The sequence below is a fragment of the Geospiza fortis genome, unplaced genomic scaffold (genome assembly GCF_000277835.1).
Source record: "Geospiza fortis unplaced genomic scaffold, GeoFor_1.0 scaffold240, whole genome shotgun sequence".
Lineage (NCBI taxonomy): Eukaryota > Metazoa > Chordata > Aves > Passeriformes > Thraupidae > Geospiza > Geospiza fortis.
This window is the reverse complement of record NW_005054379.1, coordinates 271676-298175: the sequence shown is the minus strand read 5'-3', so window position 1 is coordinate 298175 and position 26500 is coordinate 271676. Positions and strand designations below refer to the sequence as shown.

Sequence of the window (26500 nt, the reverse complement as noted above, 5' to 3'; positions counted from 1 at the left end):
AGCTTTGACTCTGTTTTGCCCTTAGAGTGTTTATTCCTAACCCTTATCTCACCCCACGAGCCTTTTAATTTGTTTTTCTGTCCCCCTCCTCTGCTCAACTATAGCAGAGAGGCATGAGTGAATGCTTTTTCATGGGTGCACTGGCATTTGGCCAGGGTCAAAATTGCAACATTTTTGGTGGAGAATGCAGGCAAACATGAGGGCTTTGTGATAAGGATATTAATTGGGAGAAATAACAGACAAAACAAGTATTAAATCACAAAATTAAGTAGAATGATAGTAGGAAATTTGTACTGTAATTGTAGTGAAAATCTAGGGGTAGATTTTTTGTGCAATTTGTCTTTTTGGTTCTGTGTAATGACTGTACCTTAGATTAAGTGTAGTGATTTTTTTCTTCTGTTTAGTTTAGTAGTTATTTATTGTTCTAGCTAAGTGTTATATGTTGAGTGTAATTTTGATAATAATTCTTAAATATTCATAGAAGCCAGGGGTGGAACTATCCTGCTCTGATTTTGTTAGTAATAAATTCAATTAATATGTCTAAGCTGAGCCTGTTTTGTTCATGACAGTATTTGACGAATGATCCCTCCTGGTCCTTATCTCAACCCAGCCAACAAAAGCTCACTGAGAAGCTGGATAGAACCTCAACTGTTTTAACATTGTTTTCCCCCTCTTTGTTATAGCCACAAATGAATCTCGAGTATGCCTGTGAAATACAGATGATAAAAAACACAAGTAAACCTTGTTTAAGAAAAATTCTCCTTAAGAACTCCCTTGCCAATATATTTCAAAATGTTTTTCTTTTCCCTATTTTTTTAATGTACCTTGGACTTAAAACCTACAGAGAACACAATTCTAGTAATTCCAAATTGGTTATTACCCATACATTTTAAGACTCTTCCTGATCTACATATTAAAGTGAGCATAATATTTTTGGTTTGGTTCAGTCTCTTTCAGTTGATTCTTCTTTGTGCTAAGATCCACGATCAGGGTTTCATTTGGATACTCACATATATTTGTATCTTACTGTGTATCTCATTTATTTGTATCTTATGAACATCTTATGGTTGATGTCTCACTTCATCAACCATATATAGCTATCTGGTTTTTTTAGCCTTTTCCGAAACTTCTTGTAAAACTGAAGCTAGATCTTGGCAACAAAACTTGCAAGAATCGTGTAGAATCTGCCCGCCCTTCTTGAATGAATTTGGTTTCTTGAAGCATTTACTCTGAAACATTTTGATTTAAGCAAAAACATCCTGTAACATACACCTGTGCACACACATACACTGTCCCTGGTAGTCATCAGCCTCGATCGTGTACTTACTTTCAGAGTATGCAGGGTGCTGGTCCATTCCATGGAGCCTATCTGAGGTATGGCAGAAAGGAGTATGCTTGTAGCCTTGTTTGCATTCCCTTTCAGCGTCTTTAAAACTTTATCCACTGAAACCTAGAAATACAATACAACTGAGTGTTGTGTCTCCATTTTTAAACACCCAAATAAATTTAACTGAGAAATGTAAAAGTGAAGCCTTAGAATATCAGTCTTTTTAGATAGTGCAAATGTTTTTTCCTCTGTATGTTTATGGCTTATACTTGTGTATTGCAAACAAAGAGGAGAACTAAAGCATATACATTGTTTTGTACAGAGCTGCAAAAGTAAAATCACCAGACCAATCACAGTCACAAAAAAGATAAGTCACACAGAATTCATGAGCTTCATACTCACAGACCCCCTGATTCAGATAATAGGAAACAAAAGGTTTGCTAGTAGTGAGGCAGGTTCATGAAAATGAATGTAATAGCAACAACTGACTCTATTTTTACTTTCACAATAATTCATCAAGAATAACCCAGGGATTCTAACATAATTAAGAACAGATTTAGGATAGCAGGTCATTGATCAAAACCTATACATTCTCATTCAAATTCCTCAGGGCAACACCAGAGGAAAAAAGTTTCACTCACAGCTTCTTCATGCTCCTTCCAGCAGTCATAATCTGTTGCCATGGCAATACTAGCATAACTCATTCCAGCTTCCTTTGCAAGAATCACTTCAGGCACTGTAGTCATGTTGATAACATCAGCTCCCCAACTGCGAAACACACAGCTTTCTGCTCGAGAGCTGAAACGCGGGCCTTCAATTGTGATCATTGTCCCCTTGGAGTGACACTGGAGGCCCAGCTTCTTGGCAGTCTCAATAAGCACCTGCAAAACATGCCAATGTTGAAGAAAGGAAATAATTCCCTTCATGCACTGTCTTTGCATTCCATCACAAACTTGCACAGAAAAATAGTTAGCTTTATACAGCAGTCCAAAGCCAAAGATGAGTTTTGTTTTCCTCACCCAACAAGAAAAATTAATAGTCCTACCAACAAGGATAAACTTGAACTCATCTGATTTTATTAGTATCAGTTGGATTACTGCTTTCAATGCAGACCAAGAAGACTGGGAAATAGAATTTTTTGCACATTTACATTGTGCCTACATTGCTGGCAGAACTGCAGGTAAAAGCATTCCACTGAGCACTACACTATCACATGGTGGAGCTGAGACATTGAAAACAGTAGTAAGAAATTTATATTTTGAAAGTAAGACTTTACAAGCACATAATTTAAAGAGTACCCTGGGAATCTGTACAGAAATTGTTACCACATTTTCCCACTCCAGTGGCTGAATGCATACTGGACATAGCATGTAGTCTGTTGGGGGTTAGGTTTCCTTCCTTTTCGTCCTTTTTACTTACAGAATTTTCCCCGTAAGTTGCTAGGAAACTGTAACGACTGAGTACTTAAGGGAAAAACAGCGTACTGAAGAAAAACAAAAGAAAAACAAAATAACTGGCCAGGCTCAGGGCCAGCGGAGTGGGGCCGGTAAAGCAGGGCTGGGACAGCAGCTAGCTCTCCTGCTCTGTGACTTTGCTCTGTGGCTTCAGAGCAGGATGGTCCGAACTGATGCTTCAGGAAGGCAATTCGCTGCTGCCGCCAGAGCCCAGCTCGGTCCTGCTTCTTCTGCTGTGAGCTCGATGCTCCCGAGAGCCCCGCTGGAGCCCGGGATCGGTGCCATGGGGTTTGTGGAGCGAGGCCTCTCCCCCAGCCCTGCCCCCGCGGCCGAGCAGGCCGGGCCCGGGCCCTGTTTGTGTTAATGCTGTAGGCGTTGTTGTTTGTTTGCTTTATTACACATACCCGTTATGAACTGTTATTCCTATTCTCATATCCTTTTGCCTGAGAGCCTCTTATTTTCAAAATTATAATAATTCAGAGAGAAAGGGTTTACATTCTCCATTCCAAGGTTGGCTCCTGCCCTCCCTAGTAGACACCTGTCTTTCAAACCAAGACAACTTCCCATCAGCTTTTTTAGTTCTAACAAGAACTTCATATATGGCAGAATAATCCTGACTTTCCTGGTAATCAGCCTGGATAATGCCAGTTGATACAACTGGAATAAGAGGATACTGGCCTAGATAAATGGGACTAGGATGCCAATCACTGTCCTGAGTAGAAAAGTGAGAGTAACCATGATGCCTTCTATTTAAAATGGCCATCAATAACAAAAAAAAAAGGATAGAAAAGAAAGCAAAAGCACTTCCAAAAATTGTCGTAGGCCAGGAAGGACCTTCATAACACAGCAGCAGTGAAAAACCTAGGATGATACCACTAGATACAACTCAGCATCATGACTTATGCCCTGTGGAGCAGCTTCCCTGCAAAACATTGTGAGAAGACTACACTCAACACAAAGAGATGCAACAGGCAGCAAGAGCTCAAGTGTGTTATGTGATCCTGTGGGGTGCCTTGTCTCTGGCATGTGGATCAGTGGATTGTGCAGAGCAGTGGATTTTGTGGAGCAGCACAACAAAATAAAGCTGGACCACCTGCATCAGCCACCACACTGCAGATATGTGTAAATAGGCAAGTCTGTACTCTGCCTGGGTGGCAACACCTGACACACCTACAGGTTGGATGAAGTGATCGAGAGCAGCCCTGCTGAGAAGGACTTGAGGGTGATGGCTGATGAAAAACTCAACACGACCCAGCCATGAGCACTCTGAGACCAGAAAGGCAATAGGATCCTGGGTTGCATCCAGAGCAGCATGGGCAGCAGGGCGATGGAGACGATTCTGCTCCTCTGCTCTGCTCCAGTAGGTGACCCTACTGGAACACCACATCCAGCTCTGGGGTCCTTACTGTAAGAAAGACTTGGAACTGTTTGAACAAATCCAGAGAAGGGCCTCGAAATTGATAACAGCAGTGGAGCACTTCCCCTGTGAAGACAGGCTGAGAAAGTTGGGCCTGTTCAGCCTGGAGAAGAGAAGGCTGCGGGGAAACCTCATAGCAACCTTCCAATATCTGAAGGGTTCTGCAGGGAGGTGGAGAGGGATTCCTTGTCAGGAACTGCAGTGATAAGACAAGGAATAACAGCCACAAGTTGAAAGAGGGGAAATTCAGGTTAGATTTTAGGAAGACATTTTTTAATGTGAGAGTGGTGAGACACTGGGACAGGCTGCCCAAGGAGGCTGTGGATGCCCCATCACTGGGAATGTTCAAGGCATGGCTGGATAAGGCCTTGAGCAACTTGTTCTAGTGGAAGGTACCCCTGCACATGGCAGTGGCAGCTGGGGCTAGATAATCTTCAAGGTCCTTTACAAACCCTTAATATTCTGTGAATCATTCTGTGCTGTAAGTTGATCTAGTAATAATCATCCCTAATATTTAGGTTTATTGATGCTATTAATTCTGAATATATGTTTAGAAGAATGCCAGTTAATTACATTGTTAATAAATCCACTGACCAACTGACATGACATAACCACAGGTAAGCCACATTATCTTTCTGAAACTCTTTACGAAGTTCTAGCTTTACTGCCTATAGGATGTTGTGCTGAGCCTCAGTTTCTAAAAGCAGCAATACCCAAGATACCCTATATTATTCAAAACTTCTGAGAGAAAAAGACAAAACTCCATTTAGATTCTCATTTAACTTACAGTGCATAAACCAACTAAACCAGATAATTTTAATGTATTTGCATAAATGCAATATATGAAGGTTTCAGATATTTTGTTGCAAAATTCCTTAGATATGTTACATGCATGATCTTGGCTTTTTTATTATTATTGCACTTATCTATGAAATTCCTTTGAACTGGGATAACCTAGGCTGAAATTATCTCAACAATTTGCAGACATAGTTTAAGGAAAAAATTTAAATCACTTTTATCTGGTATTTTCTAATGAAGTGAAAATTCTCCTTCTCAGTCTGACAAAGACTCAAACCCACACGTTCTTTAAAACATCTCTCAGGCTGATCAGAATGCACAAACTAACGAGATAATGATCACATGTGAGACTGGGAAGTACCTAAATGTTTTTTCTCAGTTTGAAAAGGCACATTTCTCTGCTGGCTTTTCAAAAAAATGAAAAACCCAAATAACATCTCTAGCTAGTTAACAACCGAAAGAAAACTGCTTCCTGCAGTCTCAGGAAATGTCTTATGTATGAGTACTTGCTTTTTTTTAAAAAAGGACAATGTGAAGTACTGCCAATCACCAAAGTAATAACACTTTTTAATCAATTTCTTAATCAACTCCTTGCATCTGCTGCGACATGACATCATGCTTGCAGTAGAAAGCAACTAAATACCAACTAATCTTTGCTAAGAGCATGTAGCTAGGCTCTTTTTGCAAGAAAAATGCAAAGTATTTTGCATATTTTGCTGCTCATTGAAAGAAGGGCAAAAACATGCAAATGTACAATACGCAGTGGCTTTTTTCTTTGTGAGACTTAGAGTATCTTTAGGTCATTGTAAAACACCTTGATTCCCAATGCGGATATGTCTAAACCACCGTGGCCAATTAACAAAAATAGCACATGACACTGAAGTGAATTGGTGCCAAAAGCAGAATAGCTCAGTAGTCCAAATGTTTGTACATGCTCCGGTTATTTGTGCCACCTGCTTCACAATTAGCTTTGTCTTGATTGCAGACAGCAGGTCTCTTAGATGACTGTGACTGATTCTGTAAGTACTCCTGCTCCTCTGAAGAATGTACCTCCTTGCAGCTACTGATCAGAGCATTCCACAACACCACAAAATATGCAGTTTAATCTTCACCTTCCTTTTTCCTCAACTCTAGGAATACACTAAGGTGACATATTTAATCAGATACACTCCTCCCAGAAGCTTATAAAGGTGCTGAAAAATAGACAAGTGTTTCACACTCTGTAGTTTGAGAAGCCTGAAAATCTTAAAGTGACGCAACTGAGAGATACAACTAAGAATAAATGGCAAATACAATTTGGCTTGTTTCAATGCTTAACATCCTAAGCCTTGACTCTCCACCACCACCCACCTCTACAATACACAAAAGCGCAAATGCTAATACTGCTATTTTTGTTAATGTGAAAGTACTACTTGTTTAAATATCTGAGTATGCAGAGTGCCTCTACCATAGGTGCAGCTTTATTCAGAAAAAAATGGAACTAATTTCTAATTCTAACTGCTTTGTTCTTGGCTGGTTACTTGATTAAAATAAAGATCTTTTGTCCTGTTATTAAGATTGTAGGAAAATATGTTGCCAACTGACTTAAGAAGACAGACACAAGATCTTTTACTTCCCATGCTTTCTAAATGTAACATTCGTCCTTAATACCGTGATGTATCTGAGAAACAGGATAAAGAGGTGCATATTGCCTCTGTATTCTAAGAATGCACAATTAGACTAATATATCACAAATAAGTGCCATAAAAACAACATTTCTTAATACTATTACAGAATTCACTAACCTCTCTGGTTTTGGTGCAGAAAGGCTCAGCCATTGGAATATGACATACTCCTGAGAGAGTGGAATGCTGTCCATCATATAAAGTACAATGTCTTTTAGTTGTCCTAGAAAAGCAGAAAACTTGCTTAGAGAAAACAAAAAGAGAAAGCAACAAATTGATACAAACCAAAAAACAGCATCCCTGGGAGTGGAAGGAAAAAACAGGATGATATTACGACCACCTGTAATCCTGTTCTGCCTCTGCACAAACCTTTGAGAATTGAGCTGGAGACTATAAAACTGTTACTCCACTAGTCCATTGTCAATTCATTATGAAAATCTTTTGTTAACCAAGACAGTGAAACGCTGATTTGTTCCTAAATGACACAAACACTCCTATTGTGATGCAATTCTACTGCAAAACAATCAGCTAATTTATTAGTCAGGGATGTAACCTCTGGAAAAACATATAAGTAATCTTTAAGAAAGGGAAGGAATAAAATCTCAACTACCACAAGGACAGTCAAAATAGAACTTGTTTGTATCACTGCATTCCTACATCCCAAAGGACAGGAATTTACAGAAACAGCTTCTAGGATGAAGGAAGTATGAATTCAACTAGAAAAAACCTTGGAACAGGATGTTCTGAGAACCTCATGTTCTCAGAAAGATCACACACACCTGCAGTGCCAGCTTCCAAGTAAAAGAATCCTTTTTCTCTCTTCTTTCAATGGATTGCAATGGTCAAAAATTAAAATTACCATTCAGCATGCCATTTTGGAATACATGGAACTGCTACCCACTACCACTTTACCCTCAAAAGCACTGCCTCAAGCTAATCCACTCAACTGGACGGTGCAAACCATCTGGAATAATTTTCTCAGAAACTCCCTTCTTCCCTACTGTGCTTTACAGCAGAAAATAAAGACAATACCCAAATTCAATCTGCAGTTGAAATACAAAGTATCTGCTGGTAGTACTTTTTATAAGAGGTCCCCAGTAAATTCATTAGGAAATATTTAAAATAATGTTTTAAATACAATTTATATGTATTTAAAAGAGTAGGTTTGGACAAAAAAAAAAGCATCAAAAATGCATCAATAGGATGCATTAAGAATGTGAAGTACTGCCAATCACCAATTCTTAAGAATGAGATTATAAAACAGGAAACAGATGGACAAATTAAAAATATCTGGAAAATGTAGAGCTGTTAAAATCAGTTGAAACACTAAAATTAATTCTTCCTTTATGGGATACTGAAAAGCTGCAAATAGAATATATGCAATTTTTCCCACTTTTCTATTTTGTCTGCTAATGAATTATTTAGAGTTGGAGGAAATGGTACAAGCCACAATCCATTTCCTGCATTATGGTATTTCAGATGCTGTTAGCCAGGCACTTTCAATCAGAAAAGCCCAAAGAAAGATCTCATATGCAGAAATATTAATATCTGACTTTCAGATGCTCCATGTTCTTTGAAGAGAACAGGAACATCATGACATGGCTTCATAAAGAAATCCAACTACGTTTAGCATTATTCATACAAGCTGCACAGGACCAAGTAACAACAATAAGACCTATAAATGCTTTGAGCAATGTGTTCCACTTAGATAATTTCTCTTCTCCATCTGCTGTAGTTTAAACCCACCTGGAAATTAAACCACATTAAGCCCCTGTACCTGCAGCAACAGTTACACTTTTTATCTGACAATAAGGTGGCTTTTGCTCCTTCATTTTGGTTTTATGGCAGTAACACAGGATTTTCTGGCAATTCTGACTGTGACTGATTCTAGGAAGCAAAATACAACCCAAACAAATGAACAAACCAGTCATTTCCATCTGTGACAAAGAGCCCTCTATCATTTCCATCATCAGCTTCATTCTTCCAGTAGGACTGAATTATCAAACTACTGGTAATGAAAGAACAAAATGTAAATTCAGACTGGCATAAGCGCATATGAATCTCAGTATGCTCTGCATCTTCAAGGACACTGAAAGAAAATTCTACAAAAAAATTTACAAAGTGTGACAATGTTGCAGTAATTGTAGTTGTGTTTGTGACACAGAGAACTGAAACAATAAAACTGGCAGCTGTTACAGGAAGCTATTTTCTGCATCTCCCCAACTGAGCTCAGTCATTCAAGTAAGTAGTTACTGTCTTGCTCTTCTCTTCCTAGCAAATATTAGCAGCAAACCAAATAGAAAGTATTCTAAAGCCCTAAATTAGCCTGATGTCATCAACTGACTAACAGTGCTGCAATTAACTAACAGGAGTCAAAGGTGGAAAAAAATTATCCGATATTTTTAAAGTACCTTTTTAGAGAACAACTTTTGCAGCCTATAGTAGCAAGTGGTTATTTTGGATTTGGAAGCAAGGAGAACACAATAGATGTATTTTTGTATTTATTTAATAAAATGTATATTTTATTGTTTAAATACACAAAATAATAAGCACAAAGGAAGCAGAGACTATATACAGAATCAAACACTAGGTGAGGTAATGACTTGCAGAACTGGGCTCCCAAAAGTTTGGAAACCTTATACAGTTCTAATTACACCTATTCAGTGTTTTACACTGAAAATCAAATCTGTGCTAGGCAGAAGTCCTACACAACTTCTTATATTGCAATCCTGTCATTAATTTCATGGTGCACATGCCCAAGGAGAGCAAGTTACAGTATCTGCCAACAGTTTTTTGCTGAGTTCTAGCTCTTCTTCAATTTCTATTCACTATTCCTTCTTTTTGCTTCGCACCTATAAGGAGAATTGAGAATAGGAATTCTCCCTATTGAGAATATATAGAGAGAGAGCCAGATACTAAAAGGTACCTGGACACCAGAAGGCACTGTTTTAATGGTGGCCTGAGTAAAGCCTTGCCACCTAGACCATGACTTCTTTCCTATGTACTGCCTGGCATGGGTTAACCACTATATAGAAGCCAGAATACCTTTTAAGAGAAGTAACTGACTACTTTTGCTAATTTAACCAGTACCATCTCTCCAAGACTTTTAACATTGTTTGCACGACCATGATCTTGCATTAGAAGGTATTTCAGAAAAATTCCATATTTTCAGACTTTGGTGGACAACTAAAATATTCAGCCCAATGAAAATATCTTCCAATCAGCAGCACTGTTGGCATAGTGACTTATATAATGCAATCACTCTTGGACTGCTGTGAAGGGCTAAATACAGACCCTATCTCCAAAGACCTGGCAGTCTAACACTCCCTCGCACAGAACATTATGAGAAGAAGACTTGACACAGAAATTCAGCTGTCAAAAGAGACAGACTACTACAACGTATCAGTTTTCTGAATTAAACTGCATGTTGGGGATGATTTAAAAATTCATATTACATATCATTTTCCACACTGAAACATTTTCACATGCTTTTCTGAGAAGCTTTCTGGTTTCCTGATGCCATTAAACAAGTCAGAACAAGTTTCCACTTGCCTACATCAAAACGGAAACTTACTTGCCCAAATAAAACACTGCTCATAAATAGGCTACACCATTACTACTGGTGACCATCTGAATAAACTCTAAATGAAAACAGAACAACTGAGGGTATAAGTAGCCTCTGGAGGTCCATGTAGAATGGGCTGCCCTGTTCCATATCCAGATGGCACTGAGTATCTCCAATGATGGAGACTGCCACCTCTCTGGGCAACCTGTGCCAGTACTCAGTCACCTTCAGTAAAAAGTGTTCACTGAGGCTCAGAGGGAATCTCCTGTGTTTCAGTCTGCTCCTACTGCCTCTGATCCTGGGCGCCGCTGGACAGAGCTTGGCTTCTTCTATGCACCTTCCCTTCAGGTATTTCTACACATCAATGATATTCACATTGAGTCTGGTCTTCTCCAGGCTGAACAGTCCCACTTCCACAGTGGGAAGTCCCACTTCCTCACTTCACTCTCTTCTTAGGAGAGATGCTCCAGTCCTTCAGTATCTTCATAGTCTGCTGTTGGGCTCTCTCTACAATGTCCATGTCCAAATTGCCTTGTAGAGCCCAGAACTGGATACAGTACTCCAGGTGTGGTTCACCAATGGCAAATAGAGGCTCCTGTCACTTACCCAGGAGTCTGCCAGGTGATAATGCAGTCAAAATAACTGGCGCTTGACTCACAATCATCCAAACCATGTCCCCAAGTCTGTTTAATATCTTTCCTACATAAATCAGTACCAATACTTAAAAAAAAAAAAGAGTATTGTCAGCAATATAGCTCATATTCACCCATAAATTCACTCTAGTATAACAGGAAGCATTTTATATGGGGCTTGCCCCTGCAGGGTACTTAGTAATTTAGAAACACTGTACCTAGAACCTACTCTTCCAAGAAAAAAAGCATTTCAGTTACACATGCAAAAAAAGTTAGTAAGTCAAAATTTGAATAGCACTACAGTGCTATCCCCACTGCAGTGGGAAACAATCTAGGGTTACATGTTCAGTTGGCAATTAAATACCACCACCAGCACCACAAATGCCCAATGACGCTGCATAAGCCATTTTAAATACTTCAAACTATGTGGAATTCCAAAATAAGACTTCAAGATATAATACTCCTCCAAGTATTAAAAGTAAATTTACCTTTAAAATGTGCAACCAGATATCTGAATTATTGGTGTTGCTGGTGATCTTTAAATGTAGTTTTATTTTGCCTCTAGCTTTGCTTGAATTTTTCTAGTCAATGATGAAGGATAGGACCAGCTGGTGTACAGAGACTTTGGAAACAAATTGACCTCCTTATGTGTCTTAACAAATAAGATATGTAAGCATCTATTCTTGTTTTAAAACAACCTCCTAGTTTTTGCTAATGTGCTGCATTTATTGCTCTTCTGCAGGACCTCATTATTATGACATATATTTACCTAGCTGACTCCTACTCTGCTTTCTTGTAGCACTCCATCTCATTTCAGATTCTTCATAAAGCTTGGAATAGCTTGTGCTTTTATTCATGTTTCTCTCCCACATCTGACAATGGAAGATTTCTTTTACTTCTGAACAGTCTTCCCACAGAGCTACACTTTAGCTCATTTATGGCCATTCTTCAAAGCCTAGTACTTCTGTGTCTGTTAGAACTGAACTTCTTATAATAACATTCCCATTTCCTATCATATTTTCTTGAATGAATCTTGCTTTTTGACAGAAGAACTGGGGCTACTATCATCTTATTTTATAAATCTTAATTTAAGATGAACATGTTATTATACGGTGTAACCCTGTTTCTCCTCTTTTTCCTCCTTCTTACTCACCTGTCAATGAACTGGTCAATTATGACAAGATCACCGGGTTGTATTTCCTCTCGTAATGAGCCACAGGCAGTAGTCACTAATACATGGGAACAATTTTCTTCTTTCAATGCCCAGATATTGGCACGGTAATTGACGTTTGATGGCATAATTGTATGATGCCTTCCATGTCTGCAAAGATACATGAAGTAAGAGAGTAAAATAAATCAGACTCAAATTGCCTTCCTTCTTCCAAGTAAGGAGAATTTCAGGAAACATACTTCCCCTAACAATATTGGAAGTGGAACTGACCATTTCTGCTACTTCTGCCATATTTTGTTTTCCTAAATGTATTTAGCTTTTCCTGCAATTCAATTTAAGCAGCAGTGATATAATTTTCTTTTTAAATGCAAAACTTCAAGTTCAAGACTGTAATGAAAATAACCTTAAAATACAATTCAAATACATTTCAGCAGCCTCAAGAATAAAATGAGCATTTTTCTCTGAATCTTCTAAGTCAGTTCCATAGATTCGGAAACCCCTTTTCCAAACACTACAGGGAAGATTTATATGTACCTCCACAAATTTTCTGCCCAGAAGCATTGCTTGTATTCTCCTACACAAAGAGCGGCACATCACAGAACACTGTGTTCTAATCTGTCATCTTTCCAAAGAAAACAGTAGAATCATCACATTTTTCTCTTTGATCTTTAAGTGATCTGACAGCTTTCATAAATTAAAAAAGTATGACTTCACACTGCTGCAGTATTCTTTTTCACCAAGACAGGAAATACTTGGTCTTATAAGCACAAGCTTTTGTGCTATCTCTGTCTTTGCTACAGAAGCACATAATTTACATGATTAAACATATTAGAAAATTATTTTCAACCATGTAAGAGAAAAGAAGGAACTTAATTTCTCAATTGATCTTTTAAGAGGCCAAAAAGCCCTAAGAATTTGATCATTCAGGAACTACACACAACATGATCCAGCACTGTCAGCCAGGTCAGTTGTCATTAGCCTTTCTGATAAGCTACTAGGCACACAGATCTATTGCTTTATTGCAGTTGATGTCATAATCTTCTTATGGTATGTACATGCCTTTTCCAATCTGATTCAGAAGCCAAAACACAAAGAAAAATTTGCAGGGACCTTAGCCCTAAATGTAAACTCAGGAGGTTTCTATATGAATGGTCATAAATCCCAGGGAGAAAGTAAACCACAGCCAAGTTGTTCAGACATCTGTTATTCAAGGTCTAGCTTGAAACAGTACAGCAATGAGAACTTGACTTAGCAGTTCATTTGAGAAAATGAGAAAAATGTTGTCCAGGTGTAATAAAATACATGAGCAAAGTCCATGAAAGATAAGAAAAGTAAAACCACAGACAGAAGTGTCATAGAGATGGTTAGCAGTCAGGAGCTTTAATGGAAAAACACTGGAATGAAAAGAATCAGGGCCCTGAGTGCACCACTGGGTCCGAAGTGCCCTGGCCAGTCTCACCCTGGGCCTCCACAGAAACTCCTGATGCCTGTGAGCCTGGGTGCTCCTGCCTCCAAGCTCAGGCCCCAGTCTTCACCCCTGGCCTGAGCTATGTCATAGTGTGCCAGTCCCCAACTCAGTCTCCTCCACAGCCTTCAGACCTATCTGTACTTTGTCTCCAGAGCAGGATGGGCTTTAGACACACACTACAGCCTCGTCTCTTACCTCCTAAGGCTCCTGCCTGGATTCCCTGGATGGATGCTGTGCTTGACTAATTAACTTGACTTGGCCTGCTCAGAGATGCTGTCATCAGCACCTGCTCTGTCCATTCTGACCAGGTGCCATGAACTGTGTTAGTATTCTTACATTTAATCCAATAGCATGTTGGTCCTAGACACCCATGGTTACACCAGTGGGAAATTTCCGCACATTCATCTGCAGATCCTGCTTCCAGAGTCTCTTCAAGTATAGTAAAAATGTCTGAATAAAAACTACATAGGGAGGGAGAACTGCAGGGGATGCAGCCTCCTAAGCAATAATTGTAACAGCAAGAGGACTCAATAACCTAAGGGGATGATTTAGAGAGTTTACAGTGGTACCAGAGACATAGTTCATCTGGAAACTAACATTTTCTCTATTTCACAAAGGAAATCTGCAAACACAGTGAGCAGATGAGCTAATTAGTAAGGTTATCAGCATCACCTATCCACCATCAGAGCAGGTGGCCCTGCAGGCCACCATTCTTACTAGGGTAATACCTCCCACTAGATTTTTTTACCTAATCTAGACAGCATTTTAATACTCTCAGTCCTTGCAGCATCAAACTTGCTTATGAAAAAACCCAAACTTGTGCTGGACTTTGCCAGCAACAACACAGAGTAAGATCATGCCAGCATAGAAATTCAGTTCACCTAATGAAAAGAAAAAATTCTGAGAAGACTTTAAGATGTTTAATACAAAAGCACTTAAGATGCTCATTTACCTTGCCAAGAGCACACAGTCCACATTTTTGATCTTTCCCAAAATCAGAGCATCTGATGGCTGCAAAACAAACACATAAGAATGAGTTACCATCCGACAATCACATTACAAACCTTTACTATCACCTAAAAATAACCACAATAGTTACAGAAGAAAATACTAGATTACCACTGTACTCTCACGTTTTCTTGAGCTCAGCCCTGCATTTTGATATGGCTGGTTAGTAAAACAGCCTGGAACAGGGAGATCAAACTTGAAACAGGAAGGGTTATTATAAATATTGTGTTCATATAAAAATTAACATTGCAACTCTTTACTTTAGGGTTTGAAACTGCAATACTTTCTAACGTATCAAAAGAGTATTTCAAACACAAAAATAGTAGCATGCACATGAAATAGGTGCCATTCTCTACTAAAGCCCTCTTCCAACATAAAAACCATATAATCTGTGTTTTTCCGTAACACTCGCCATTCTCTTCTCTGTCCCCTTTCTAACCTGGGCTTGCAGTAGAGTGTGAAGAGTTCTGGATTCCTCCAACCCATCCTTCACTCAACCCCACCTTCCTGAAAAACTCTCTTCCCCGCTGCTGGGAGTCCTGCTTTTGGGAAATGAAATGTGATACAACAGAGAAATTCTGGTACATAAGTGGCAGAAGCAGTGTTGTATTTGCTTAGCCCAGGGATTTCTCTTACAGCTACACAACAAGAAAATACTATCTTCCGAATGACTACCAATCAGCCAGAACAGATGAACATTTTGATTTTAGCTGTCCAGCTGGAATGTGTATCTTGCCACGGAGACAGGTCATCGTGCCCATGACAGGCAGCCTCCAAGTACCATCAACCATCATTACAATAAATTAACTGCTCTATGGGCTGTGTTCTGCTCCTGGCCTTCAGAGGTCTGAAATATCCTATGCCATAGCTTTCCTTTTTGTTAAAACAGCTACTAACAAAACCATGGTTTATTTACTGATCACAAGTTTGCAAGTGTCTTGATTCACACATTTGCATTTACAAATGTTCTGCTGCCAGGTATTTGATAGAAAAGAAATAAAATTATAATGCTAGATGAAAAGATTTAAATAAGCATTTATTTTACAGCTGTTGATTTTATTATACACTTGAAAATTTGCAGAGGTTGGCAGTGAAGTGATATGGGAGTCCCACGTTAAAGATACCCACTTCTAAAAAACCCATCATCTTCTACTTCCTATTGCACTGCTCTTTTTGGTAATTATTCATTTGAAAACTCTCTAAAGCACTATAATTTACTCAATCACCAAGGTTGAAATTCTGGCAGACACTTACTACTTCTTTTAAAAAAACTGAATATTCCAGAAAATTTATGTTTAGAACAGTAGTTATTCTGACTTCTTCTTCTTTTTTTTTCAAGTATCCATTTAATATTAAACAATTGATATTTAAGTGTTTTATCTTTACCTTACATACACTCTTCTCAAACAAACATGGCTTTAAGAGAGAAATTTCACACAGGGCAAAAGCCTTGCTGTCCACTGGCCACAGCAACTTGCCATTGCAACATTCCATAACAAGGAAGGTTCACAAAAATTCGCACTTGGGATTTTGTTTCGTTTACACACATTTGCTGTGTTAAGTAATAAGCACTTATTAAAATTGGGAACTTAAGTCCCCAAAAGACTACAAAAATACTCTTAAAAACTAAAGAGGATTTCCAGCAAAAGTTCTTGCCTTCTATTAAAAAGGTCAGCAAACTGAACACTGAATTTTAATCTGTTACTTATAAAGCTCTTTGCTTTATAAGTAACAGATTAAAATTTATTCCAAGAGGTAGATTTAAGCTTATACCCATATTCAAAAGACTTAGGGTAGTTTGATATTCATTCCCATTACAGAAGTCCCCTGAATTCTGATATACATTGATGATGCAGAAAGAACATAACAGCTTTGAAATTCACAGGCTTCAAAATATAGTTGCTGTAGCCCGGGTTTCCTTCCCTATCTGCTGATATCCTAGCACTTCAAAAGGCTTCAGGATGGTTGTGTAATAGTCTGGCTGACACCTTTGCATGGATTTCCACAAAATGCATTCTGCACATTTTCCACATAATTTACTGAGTATCTTTCTGGCACATGATTTCTAGAAAAATGGAAGAGAAAAAGAAACATTTGGAACAAAGAGAGCACTGCTAAATGATGGGTGGACAGTTTAAGAAAAGAATTGCAGATACTGCATCATGCTTCATTAAAAGACATTAAATAAAGATCACACAACCACAGAATTGTTAGGGTTGGAAAAGACCCGTGGAGGTCTGCTAGTCCAGCCCTCCTGCCAAGGCAGGCTTGCCTAGAGCAGGTCACACAGGGATATATCCAGGTGGTTTGAGTGTCTCCAGGAAGGAAGGCTCCATGTCCTCATTGGACAGCCTGTTCCAGTGCTCTGCCATCCTCAAAGAAATTCTTACTCATATTGTGTTTTAGTTTATGGTCATTACTGCTTATCCTGTCACTGAGCACCACTGAAAAGAGTCTGGTATCATCCACTGGGCACTGACCTTTAAAATATTTATATGTGCTGACAAGATCCCCCTCAGTCTTCTCTTCCCTGGACTAAGAAGGCCCAGCTTCCACAGTCTCTCCCTGTAAGACCCTGAATAACCTCTATGGTTCTGCCAGACCCTTTCCAGTAGCTCCTGGTATTTCTTGCACTGAGGAGCCCACAACGCAACCCAGCACTCCAGTGTAGCCTCACCAGGGCCAGGTAGAGAGAGAATCACAGCCCTTGACCTGCTGGCTACACTCTAGCTACTTCTCATCCACCACCCCAGTTTCTTCTCCCAGAGCTCATTTCCAGCAGGCCAGCCCTCAACTGTGCTGGTACTTGGGGTTATTCCCACCGCAGGTGGGAATTCAACCCCAGGTTCAGGATTCTAAACTTGTCCTTGTTAAATTCCATTAGGTTTCTCTATGCCCACTTCTCCAGACTAAGGTCGTTCTGAGTGGCAAAAAAGCCTTCGGGTGTGTCAGCCCCTCCTCCCAGTTTCTATCATCTGCAGACTGGCTCAGGGTTCATTCTATCCCTTCATCCAGGTTGTTTGTAAAGAGATTGAATAGCTGGACCAACTACTGATACACACATAAAGTTACAGAAACAGACATTTCAAACCACGTGGTGTTAACCATGTAACATAGCTAATGTATACTTCCATTCTGCTTTCTTTGTCCCACTACTTCTTTCCAAGTGCTGTACCTCTCTACTATTATCACGGTCATAGCCAGGAGTGATGATAAAATAATAAAAACTTTCAATGGTACAATTTGAAATCAAAGCTCTAATACTATATTTTTAAAGGATGATTTAATAAAAGGTCCAATAAAAAGTTCTCAAACATTAAAAATTCATAAATGTCTTTAACTACTTCCCTCTTTTCACAAAATATAAGTATGATATATATTACTTATTGTTGCAAAACAGAATAGAAAGAATAAAATCCTGGGCAATTAACCTTAAATTGCTACAATAACAAACAATCAGAATAAATCCTCTTTGTCTATAGAGTAAATATGCATAAAGTATCGTTCATGTGTTGTCTACAGAATTAATTTTTCCCTTGGTCTCCCTTCTAAGAGGCTAGCTGGAACAGAAAACAGAATGAATACGGAACATTCATGATGAAAAAGTACTTCAGAGGTTCTGTAAGCTTCCATTCAACCTGTGAGCTAGTTTAGGAACCAAACAATGTACATTGTTTTGGGGAGGTAGAAGAAGAGCTGAAGTATTATGTTACATGATCAGGTTTTCCTGATGCATCAGGTTTTCCTGATGCTAAGCAAAAATCACTCCATTGAAAGCTGGAACTACCCCCTACTTTGTTTGCTAGATATATTTATGACCAGCAAAAAACACAGAGCCTCTAGAATAATTTTCTACAGTGGGAAGAGCTCTTGCCCACCAGGGAAGATGATTCAGAATCAAAACCCGTAATCCAGAAAGGAAGATAATCTAACTGAAAATATATTCTGAAGAAAGCTTTTAGGAGCTTCAAAATTCAATTATGAAGATAAAATTGCTTAGAACAGCATCTATTATCCTGTAGGAGACTAATATTTTCCATATCTGGAGATAGAATCTCAAAAGGTTTTGGGATATTTTCCATAGAATACTAAAATTTTGATGTACTGAAAATGGTGGAAGCCAAGGAGAAAAGACAGCTGGAATACTAACAGCTGTAAATATACTTAGTTTTTTTAAAAACTCTTGTTCTGCATTTTCACTATTACTAATGTAACTTGATAGATCATAGAGGACTAAAGTCAACATAGAGAACAGCAAAAAATTGTCATAATAGTTTCTTTTAAACCTTTCCATATTTCCCACATTCCCTAATGCTAAATTTTGTAGTTAAATGATTCTTAGGATTCAAGAAGGCCAAAGCAGAAGACAATTCAAGAACTCTCTATAAAGAAAAAGTAAGCTATTATTCATCTTTTAAAAGAAAAGAAAATAGCATTTTTCATTAAAGAAAAATGTATTCTGCTGCTGTCAAATGTCAAAGGTGCCAAGGAACATCTACCCCAGAAAGCTTATCAGTCAAAAATCTTTTGCTACAAGATTTCTTGTCTAGAAACTTAAGAATTAAAGATTTAAGTGAAGTGGAATTGTACACTTTGCATTTTTACATGACAGAAGGAAACAGACATATAGTCTAGTAACTATGCCTTGCAATTTCCTTTTGACGTTCATTCATTCATTCTCATTCTTCCTAGGTTTGCTTGAATTAAATAGGTTTATGTTTCATGTCTGTTTCTCAGGAAATCAAGGGCCACAAAGTTCTGAATTTTATTTAATTTAAGCCCTTTACTTTTTAAAATTTCAGGCAGATTATGTCTCCATTGATTTCACAGCTCTATGAAAAAGTACCTTTATGGCAGAAAAGTGCCAATTTGATTTTACTCCAGTAACAATCAAGAACAAAATATACCTTTAGGAAAAAATAGTAACAAACCATAAACTTCTAAACTTTTCCAGGCACACTTAAATAAAAATAAAACTGCCCTCTTGCACTCAGCAATAGCTGTTCCTCTCAACTATGTAGCTCTTAAACGTGTGGTAGGTTGTGTAACACCTCCTTCCTGAATATTAAATAGTCTCAGCAAAGTAAGTGAATATTGATCCACCTATTTATAATTAATAATACTAATTGAATTTGAGGCTTTTTTCTTCAATCAAAATCCATTGCACTTTGTGCAACTGTAACTTGTGGACTAAGCTCTGCACATCTTACACTAAGGCTGATCCATCAGCTGCTGAACTGCAAACTGCATTCAGTTGCTGAAGTTAATGTGATTCTATACAGAAGGAAATCTACATGAAACAAACATCAGGTCAATGGCCTGATTGTCAGAAGTTCAGATCTATAGAGAGAAAGAAGGAAGACAGGCCATTACAGGTAAAAGGATAAAAGCTTCCTGTTTTGCTGTCTTTCTTTGACTGTGTCCTGACTCCATTTAGGTCAGCTTAACAGTCCCAGTTCAACTCAGGACATTATCTCAAATTCAGGCTTGGATTCATACCATGGTATCTCAGTTCTAGTCTCATCCCGCTCACAAAAAGAAAAAATATTCATAAGCTCTTATTTTTTAAGTTCAGCCTATGCTAAATATGTAACATGCAGGCTCAGACACAGGCAATCCACTGAATAAGGTCTCTCACAACCCACAGCAGGCACCAACATTAATTTTCTGCTATTTATGTTACATTCTGTGAAGAATACAGAAAAAAAACCCAAACCACTAGATAAGCTACTTATTAGTTAAAAAAAATAGTAAAAAAGCCCTCTGTACTGACCAAAGCTGCATGGCCGATGAAGATTATTTCACTCCATGCAGGAGCCATCCTGCAAGTATTCTTACTCTTCTCAGGAGCAATGAACCCTTGCAGGCCACTTACTGCACTGCAGAATTTGCATTCCTCAAATCCTGTGACACCTCAATGCTGTGACAGAACAGACCTTCAAATTCCGTGCTGCCACTGTGCCCTTAACTCTGATCTGAACAGAACCCTGTAAGGGAGAAGTGTTCCATCTCTCCTAGATAGGAATGCTTCAGTTAATATCTGCTACAAGCATAGTATTACTCCTGCTTTGTCAGCAGTCTCCAAACACATCCATGCTATGATGACCATCCATAATTCTCAAGAAACAGGAAATGCAGGGCAACTGGTTCGGTTTAGCCAGTGGACTCTCCTTCAGACCAAAGCTGGCTACTTTTGGAAGCCAGAGTAAAGAAAACAGAGGAGGTAAGTTCCCTTCATTCTACTACAATTTGTTAACTAATTCTAAAAGAGGATAGAGAAGTCAAATGCATTCTTCTGATTATGTTTTCACTTCCTTTAATATACTTCCCCTTCCTAATGGTGTGGATACAAACTCCTCTTGCTCTTTATACTCCATTTTAAACCATTTTTGAGTGGAGGCATGGATTTGGTTTTCAATCACACACCATACCACTGAGTTTTCTGGTAAGCTTCCAGTCACAAAATAGCACTTGCTATCAGATACCAGATTTTTTTTGAATCTATACCAGCATATACTGATAGACTGCATAATATATAATTCCAATGGCAATTATAAACACCCAGACTCCCCATGTCCTATGACATGATTACCTAAGATCCAATTCTTCTATGAGCTTCATGTGACAACTAGAACATCCCTCTCCCTTGATTTCCTGCCTATAAAACCCCCTTATCCTTTGTCTTGTCTGGCTGTACTATAAACGTCTTGTGCCAGGAACTGGCCTTCAAAACGTACCCAGCGCTGCGTATAGAGCAACAGCCCCAGCCACCACTCCCTTCTGCTGAGGAAAAGGGCAGAAGCAATGTAAAAGAGAATTGTTTAGGTGTACCAGCCTCACAATCACTGTTTCAGAGCTTAATTTTCAAATTATTTTCAAATGATCTGGGTATAAGCATGATCTTACATTGGCATGTAAAACATAATTCATTAGTTAGAGGGAAAATGGTATCTCATATACCTCAAAGAACAGTTTTCTGCAATTCAGAAAGGTTCCTGGACCAATCTGATAGATAATACAGGTCATGCACCAGTACAAAATTGAAAGAGAGGTTTATCCCTTGATTGCAAATTCAGCAGTGAGTTTCTAAACTCATCCAATCCACAAATGAGAAGAGGTATAGTCTACTTTGCACATGATCTTTGCAATAATACTTTGTTTTTGCAAACTAAGAATCCCACAATACATAACAACTAAAAATAGTTGTGCCAGCACCTCCTTTATACATTCATTTACCACTCTGAAAATTCTTAAAGCATACAAACATCTTGAGAATCAGCAAAAACTTTCAGTAATAAATAAAAAGATTATACAGACCTTGCCATAAGGAGTGTCAACATATTTTTCTGTTCTTCCTTCTAAGATATCCGGATCATCCAGGCCAGTTCCACCAATAATTCCAATCTTACAAAGAAAGTACATATTAGTCTTCTTGCAATTCACATTTAACTGCATGCTTGAAAAACTAACCAGGAAGCTACAAAATGTATCTTCTCAAGATGAGGATAGACAACAGATCAACAAATCATAATATGCTCACCATACTTTTCCAGAATGCAAATGTCAAATATCTGATTTTAAACAACTGTATTTAGCTTGCCAATTTCTTACCCCATGATTCTCCTCTTTAAGTACCAAATAAAAAAAAGCTATGAAAAATATGCACAAAGATGTGCCATTAAACATTTATTTCCAATATATAAATTAAGACTATTTGGGAATGCCTGTAATGAGTGAGAAATGCATGTAGAAAGCCCACTAAAACAAAGGGGTTTTGTTTATATAGACAAAAAGTCTTACATATAACCACCATACTGAATATCAGGCTGTCATAGTTTTAAGCCCAGCTGGAAGTTAAGCACCATACAGCTACTTGCTCAAACCCCTCTTCTTTCCTCTTGCACTCTGGTGGAGCAGGGAGTGGAATCAAAGTAAAACTTCTATGTTGATATAAGAAAAGCTTAATAACTGAAAATAAAGTTAAACATTATAACAAGGGTAAATTATATAATAATAATAATAATAAAACAGGGAAAAACTAGCAATGTACAATACAATTGCTCTGCACCCATTGACTATTGCCAGACCCTATTCCCAAATCTAGAATGGCCACCCTCTGGGTAACTCCCTCAGTTTATATAGTGGGCATGACATTCCATGGTGTAGAATATCCCTTCAATCAGTTTAGGTCACCTGTCCCAGCTATGCTCCTTCCCAGTTTTGTTTGCGTACCCCCTCCACTCCCTCCCTGGCACAGCATGAGACAGGGAAAAAAGAAGTCTTTGATTTAGGATTAACATGACTCAGCAAAACCCAAAATATCAGTGTGTTATCAACACCAATCTCATTCTGAATCCAAAACAGAGCACTGGAACAGTGACTGAGGGGAAATTTTTACTACAGCCATAACCAGGACACAGGCATTTCTATATGGCATTATACCTCCAAAAGAAAGAAAACCTTGTGGGGAAAAAAAAAAATTAGTTTTTTGTGCCGACTCGACAAAATCTAAAAGTTTTCCCAACTAAAATTCCTGTTGTGTTTTGATTTGCCTGTGATTGCATATTCCAGCAAAGAAAAATGCATCTGATTTTTCTTGTTTCTAGTTCGCCATTGAAAAGTAACTTGGTTTTTGTCTCTCTAGGGATAATTAGATTTTCTATCAAGTGAAGATTTTTCTGGAATTCAGAACACTTGTAACTCTTCAGACGGAACTGCTATTGTCAAGCTTTTCACAACTGAAAGCTTGGTAATGGTACTTAAAAGTTATGTCACCATGTATCACACATAGAGAAAAAGAGTGCCTCTTTTTTTTCTTCAGCATGATCAGTTGCTGAAGTTGTTGCAAAGTTCATATCACTTTCAAGTTGAATACATATCATGACTGATTTGCTTCAAAATCTGAACCTTTATGACGTAACTTATTACCACAAAGACTGAAAACTTCCCAAGTAAAACCTCCAGACTGCAACATACAACCCCTCCTTCCACAACACGAAGAGAGCTGTCTCTTACTCCAGCTTTTTCTTACTTTCACATTCGTAGAGATCCCATCTGTTCAACCACTGTATTAGCTGGCGCATTAAGCACTTCTTTTCAACAATGAGAGGCTCTGTGGTCTGGGTTACAAATAAACACCTCTTTAAAAAAGCTTTCCACAGCCGGTGGTGCAAATGCTGATACATGAGATGGTTTCAACCGGCCTCCCACTTCCTTCTGCTACCCCCCTGTGGAGCACGAGAAGAAGTGCAAAGGAAAACAGCAGCGCTAACCCACACACTCCGACCCGGAATACACACACAAGTTTTAGGGAAGACCCAGACCACTGTTTGCGGTAATATTGCTAAGTCTGCTCCCGTGTTACTCGGGTTGCTTAGCTACCACAAAGGTTCTGACTTGCACTGCTCACGAAAATCCTGAAAACAACATACACTTTAGGATGAATAACAAATTGCCTTAAGAATTGCGAAGGGTCTGCAACAGGAACAACCACAAAACTCAAAATCAAGAAAAGACTATCTTTAACACTGTTCATGCATATATTCAGTAAACACTGATGATTGGTACATTGCCAGAGGACAGGACCAAAATGGTGCCTTTCTTAATTTTTTTCAATCTAGGGGAAAAAAAAAGGCTCCTTCAGTCACTTTACTGGTTTTAGCTCGGTATAACACGAGTGGCCTATGACTTAGGATGCAAAAGGGAACTGAAGTTTTACATCCAGCAAAGTAAAAGTTCTTGGGACAGAGGAAAAATGTGCAATTCTGGAGAGAGCAGCTACAGATGCACAACATAAAAGTTACTTTGGAACTGCAGTGCTTTAAGGTTATTATAAACACACAGATCCATCACAGTAACAGTGTTCCTGTACAGAAAGCAGCATGCCTGGCCTGTGGCAGCATAGGCCTGGTGTGCTTGCTCTCAAATTTGCTCTCAGGCTCCATAACCCAGGGGCTGCAGCGGCACCAATACGTACTTTGGCTGCACTGTTCAGTTCCTGTGCAGGATTTTACACCAATAGCCCTGCTGTCAGAAATTGCAGGCTGCAATGAGCTTGCAAAATATTCACAGCTCCCAGGATGCAGAAGCCAAAGCACCGAAGACCTAGACTATGTTGAGTTTGTTGTGCTTTCTTACCCACTGCAAACTTACTGCAGTGGCAGTCAGGCTACCTGAGGCAACCCTGGCTCAGAGAAATGCTAGGCTCACTTATAACTCACCGGAGACCTACTTCAGTAGAAGGAAAGTTAGGCAGCAGAGATTTCTAAGTAGCTGCTTCTCCAACCATGTAAGGTCAACTTGGAGCTGGCAGCTCTCATCCTAAAATTAATTTTACCTGACAATTCTTTTTCCTCCAGTTTACATGATCTCCAGAAATACTATTTGTATCTGGGAACTAGACAGCAAAATCTGATTCTACGCTAAATTCTGCTTTGCAAACCTCCTAGTGAATTATCAAAACAAATGCAAATGCTCTAGGCTCAGTGGGAGAGATACCCTACATCCTGGCTCCAGCCAGCACAGGATTAATTTTTGCAGTAGTCTGGGAGGGTCATGACTAGGAACTGGTTGGCAGTTATTCTACATGATTTAGTATCATTTTCCAAAAACAGGGGAAGAGGCCCGGGGTCAGGGTAGCATGACAACTGGGTATTTTTGGGCTGTGCATAGTGGTGAGCAGTTGCATATTAGCTGCTCGCCTCTCTCGATTATATAGTTGTTCTTACTGTTTTTCTTATCTGATTGTTGTTTCCAGTGAATTGCTCTTATCTCAACTCATGATCTGCACTTTTTGTGCCCCCAACACTCCTCTCATTCTGCTGCTGGGATGGGGAGATGTGTGGTTTGGAGTGGCTTCAGTGGGAACACTAAACTGGAGAGCGTCATGTCTAAGCCACAACACCCAAATAGAAGTCAGGGGTGTTGACTTCTATTCCCAGGTACCGGCCCAGGAGCTGAACACATGGGAAGGCAGAGAAGATGTGACCAAGGAAGAACAGTTTCACCTTTCCTCAAAAGCCAGAGAACTGACCTCACACCTAGGAATGACTTCAAGAATGGAAAGATGTAAGACTGTATTCTCCATTCCAGACTTTGCATCCTACAAAGGGACACAAAGGATATAACTTGTAAAATTTAACGGAGCCTGTATCAAAGGTTATCTAGAATTAAATCTCAAACTGTTTGAGTGAATCTCAAACAGTGGGATGAAGAGCAACAGAAGTGATACCTAACAAAAAGTTATCACAAAGTAACTACAAAAATCAAACCCATTTCTTGTCAAAGTCCAAGTAACAATCACACTGAAGTGTGTATGCCTTTCTTCATGTGGTGTTTGGTGAACTTCTCCAAGGTTTAAGTGAAAAGCATAGAGGTATCTGTGTAGTAACAGCCTACACTTGTTCATCTGTGAGTCTTAAACTAGTACATATCATGATCATCTATGGGTCTTTTTGACAACTAACCACACACAAATCCTTCTGTATTCCTCTCTTCCCTTTTGGGGATACTGAGAAAGGGACGGGGATGGCATTACAAATAATTTTGCTTAAAAGGAGACAAACCTCAAACTGCATATAAGTTACACTTAAGAGAATAAATCTGCACACTGAAGACGTATTCTAACTTTTTTGTACATCAAAAAGGACTGGGATCTTTTACTTCATGGCAGAAAAATAACGTACAGTTTGTGAAAACTCAAATTTCAGCTGCATACCGGCCTGCTCACCCCTGGTGCCATCGCCGCTCTACGCAGCTCTTCAAACACATAAGAAATGAGTCTTAAGAGAGGAAGTTTTGCACTGCTTACTTCTGTCAAAGCTTAGAGTTCCGTGCACGTTTAAAAACAGAGCCCAGAGCTACAGACCCTCCACGATCCCTCTCACTGACAAATCCAACACACCGCACATGGGGGTCAGATAACCGGAAAAGGAGATTTCTCCGAATTAAAAAAAAAAAAAAACCAACAAAAAAAACAACAACAACAACAAAAAAAT

The 26500-nt window shown here is 38.9% G+C and overlaps 1 protein-coding gene across 1 annotated transcript in view; it reads right to left on the bottom strand.

Moving 5' to 3' along the window:
- The window catches only part of MTAP (methylthioadenosine phosphorylase), a 31300-nt gene extending 5082 nt beyond the window's left edge, over positions 1 to 26218 (bottom strand). Inside the window, exons 1-7 of the mRNA XM_014308648.2 lie at positions 26189 to 26218; positions 21822 to 21908; positions 14449 to 14507; positions 12011 to 12178; positions 6781 to 6883; positions 1969 to 2208; positions 1328 to 1450 (exon numbers count right to left, since the gene is read on the bottom strand). Coding sequence (XP_014164123.2) covers positions 1328 to 1450; positions 1969 to 2208; positions 6781 to 6883; positions 12011 to 12178; positions 14449 to 14507; positions 21822 to 21908; positions 26189 to 26218 — 810 coding nt within the window. The remainder of the gene's footprint in view (positions 1 to 1327; positions 1451 to 1968; positions 2209 to 6780; positions 6884 to 12010; positions 12179 to 14448; positions 14508 to 21821; positions 21909 to 26188) is intronic.
- Positions 26219 to 26500: the final 282 nt, after the last annotated feature.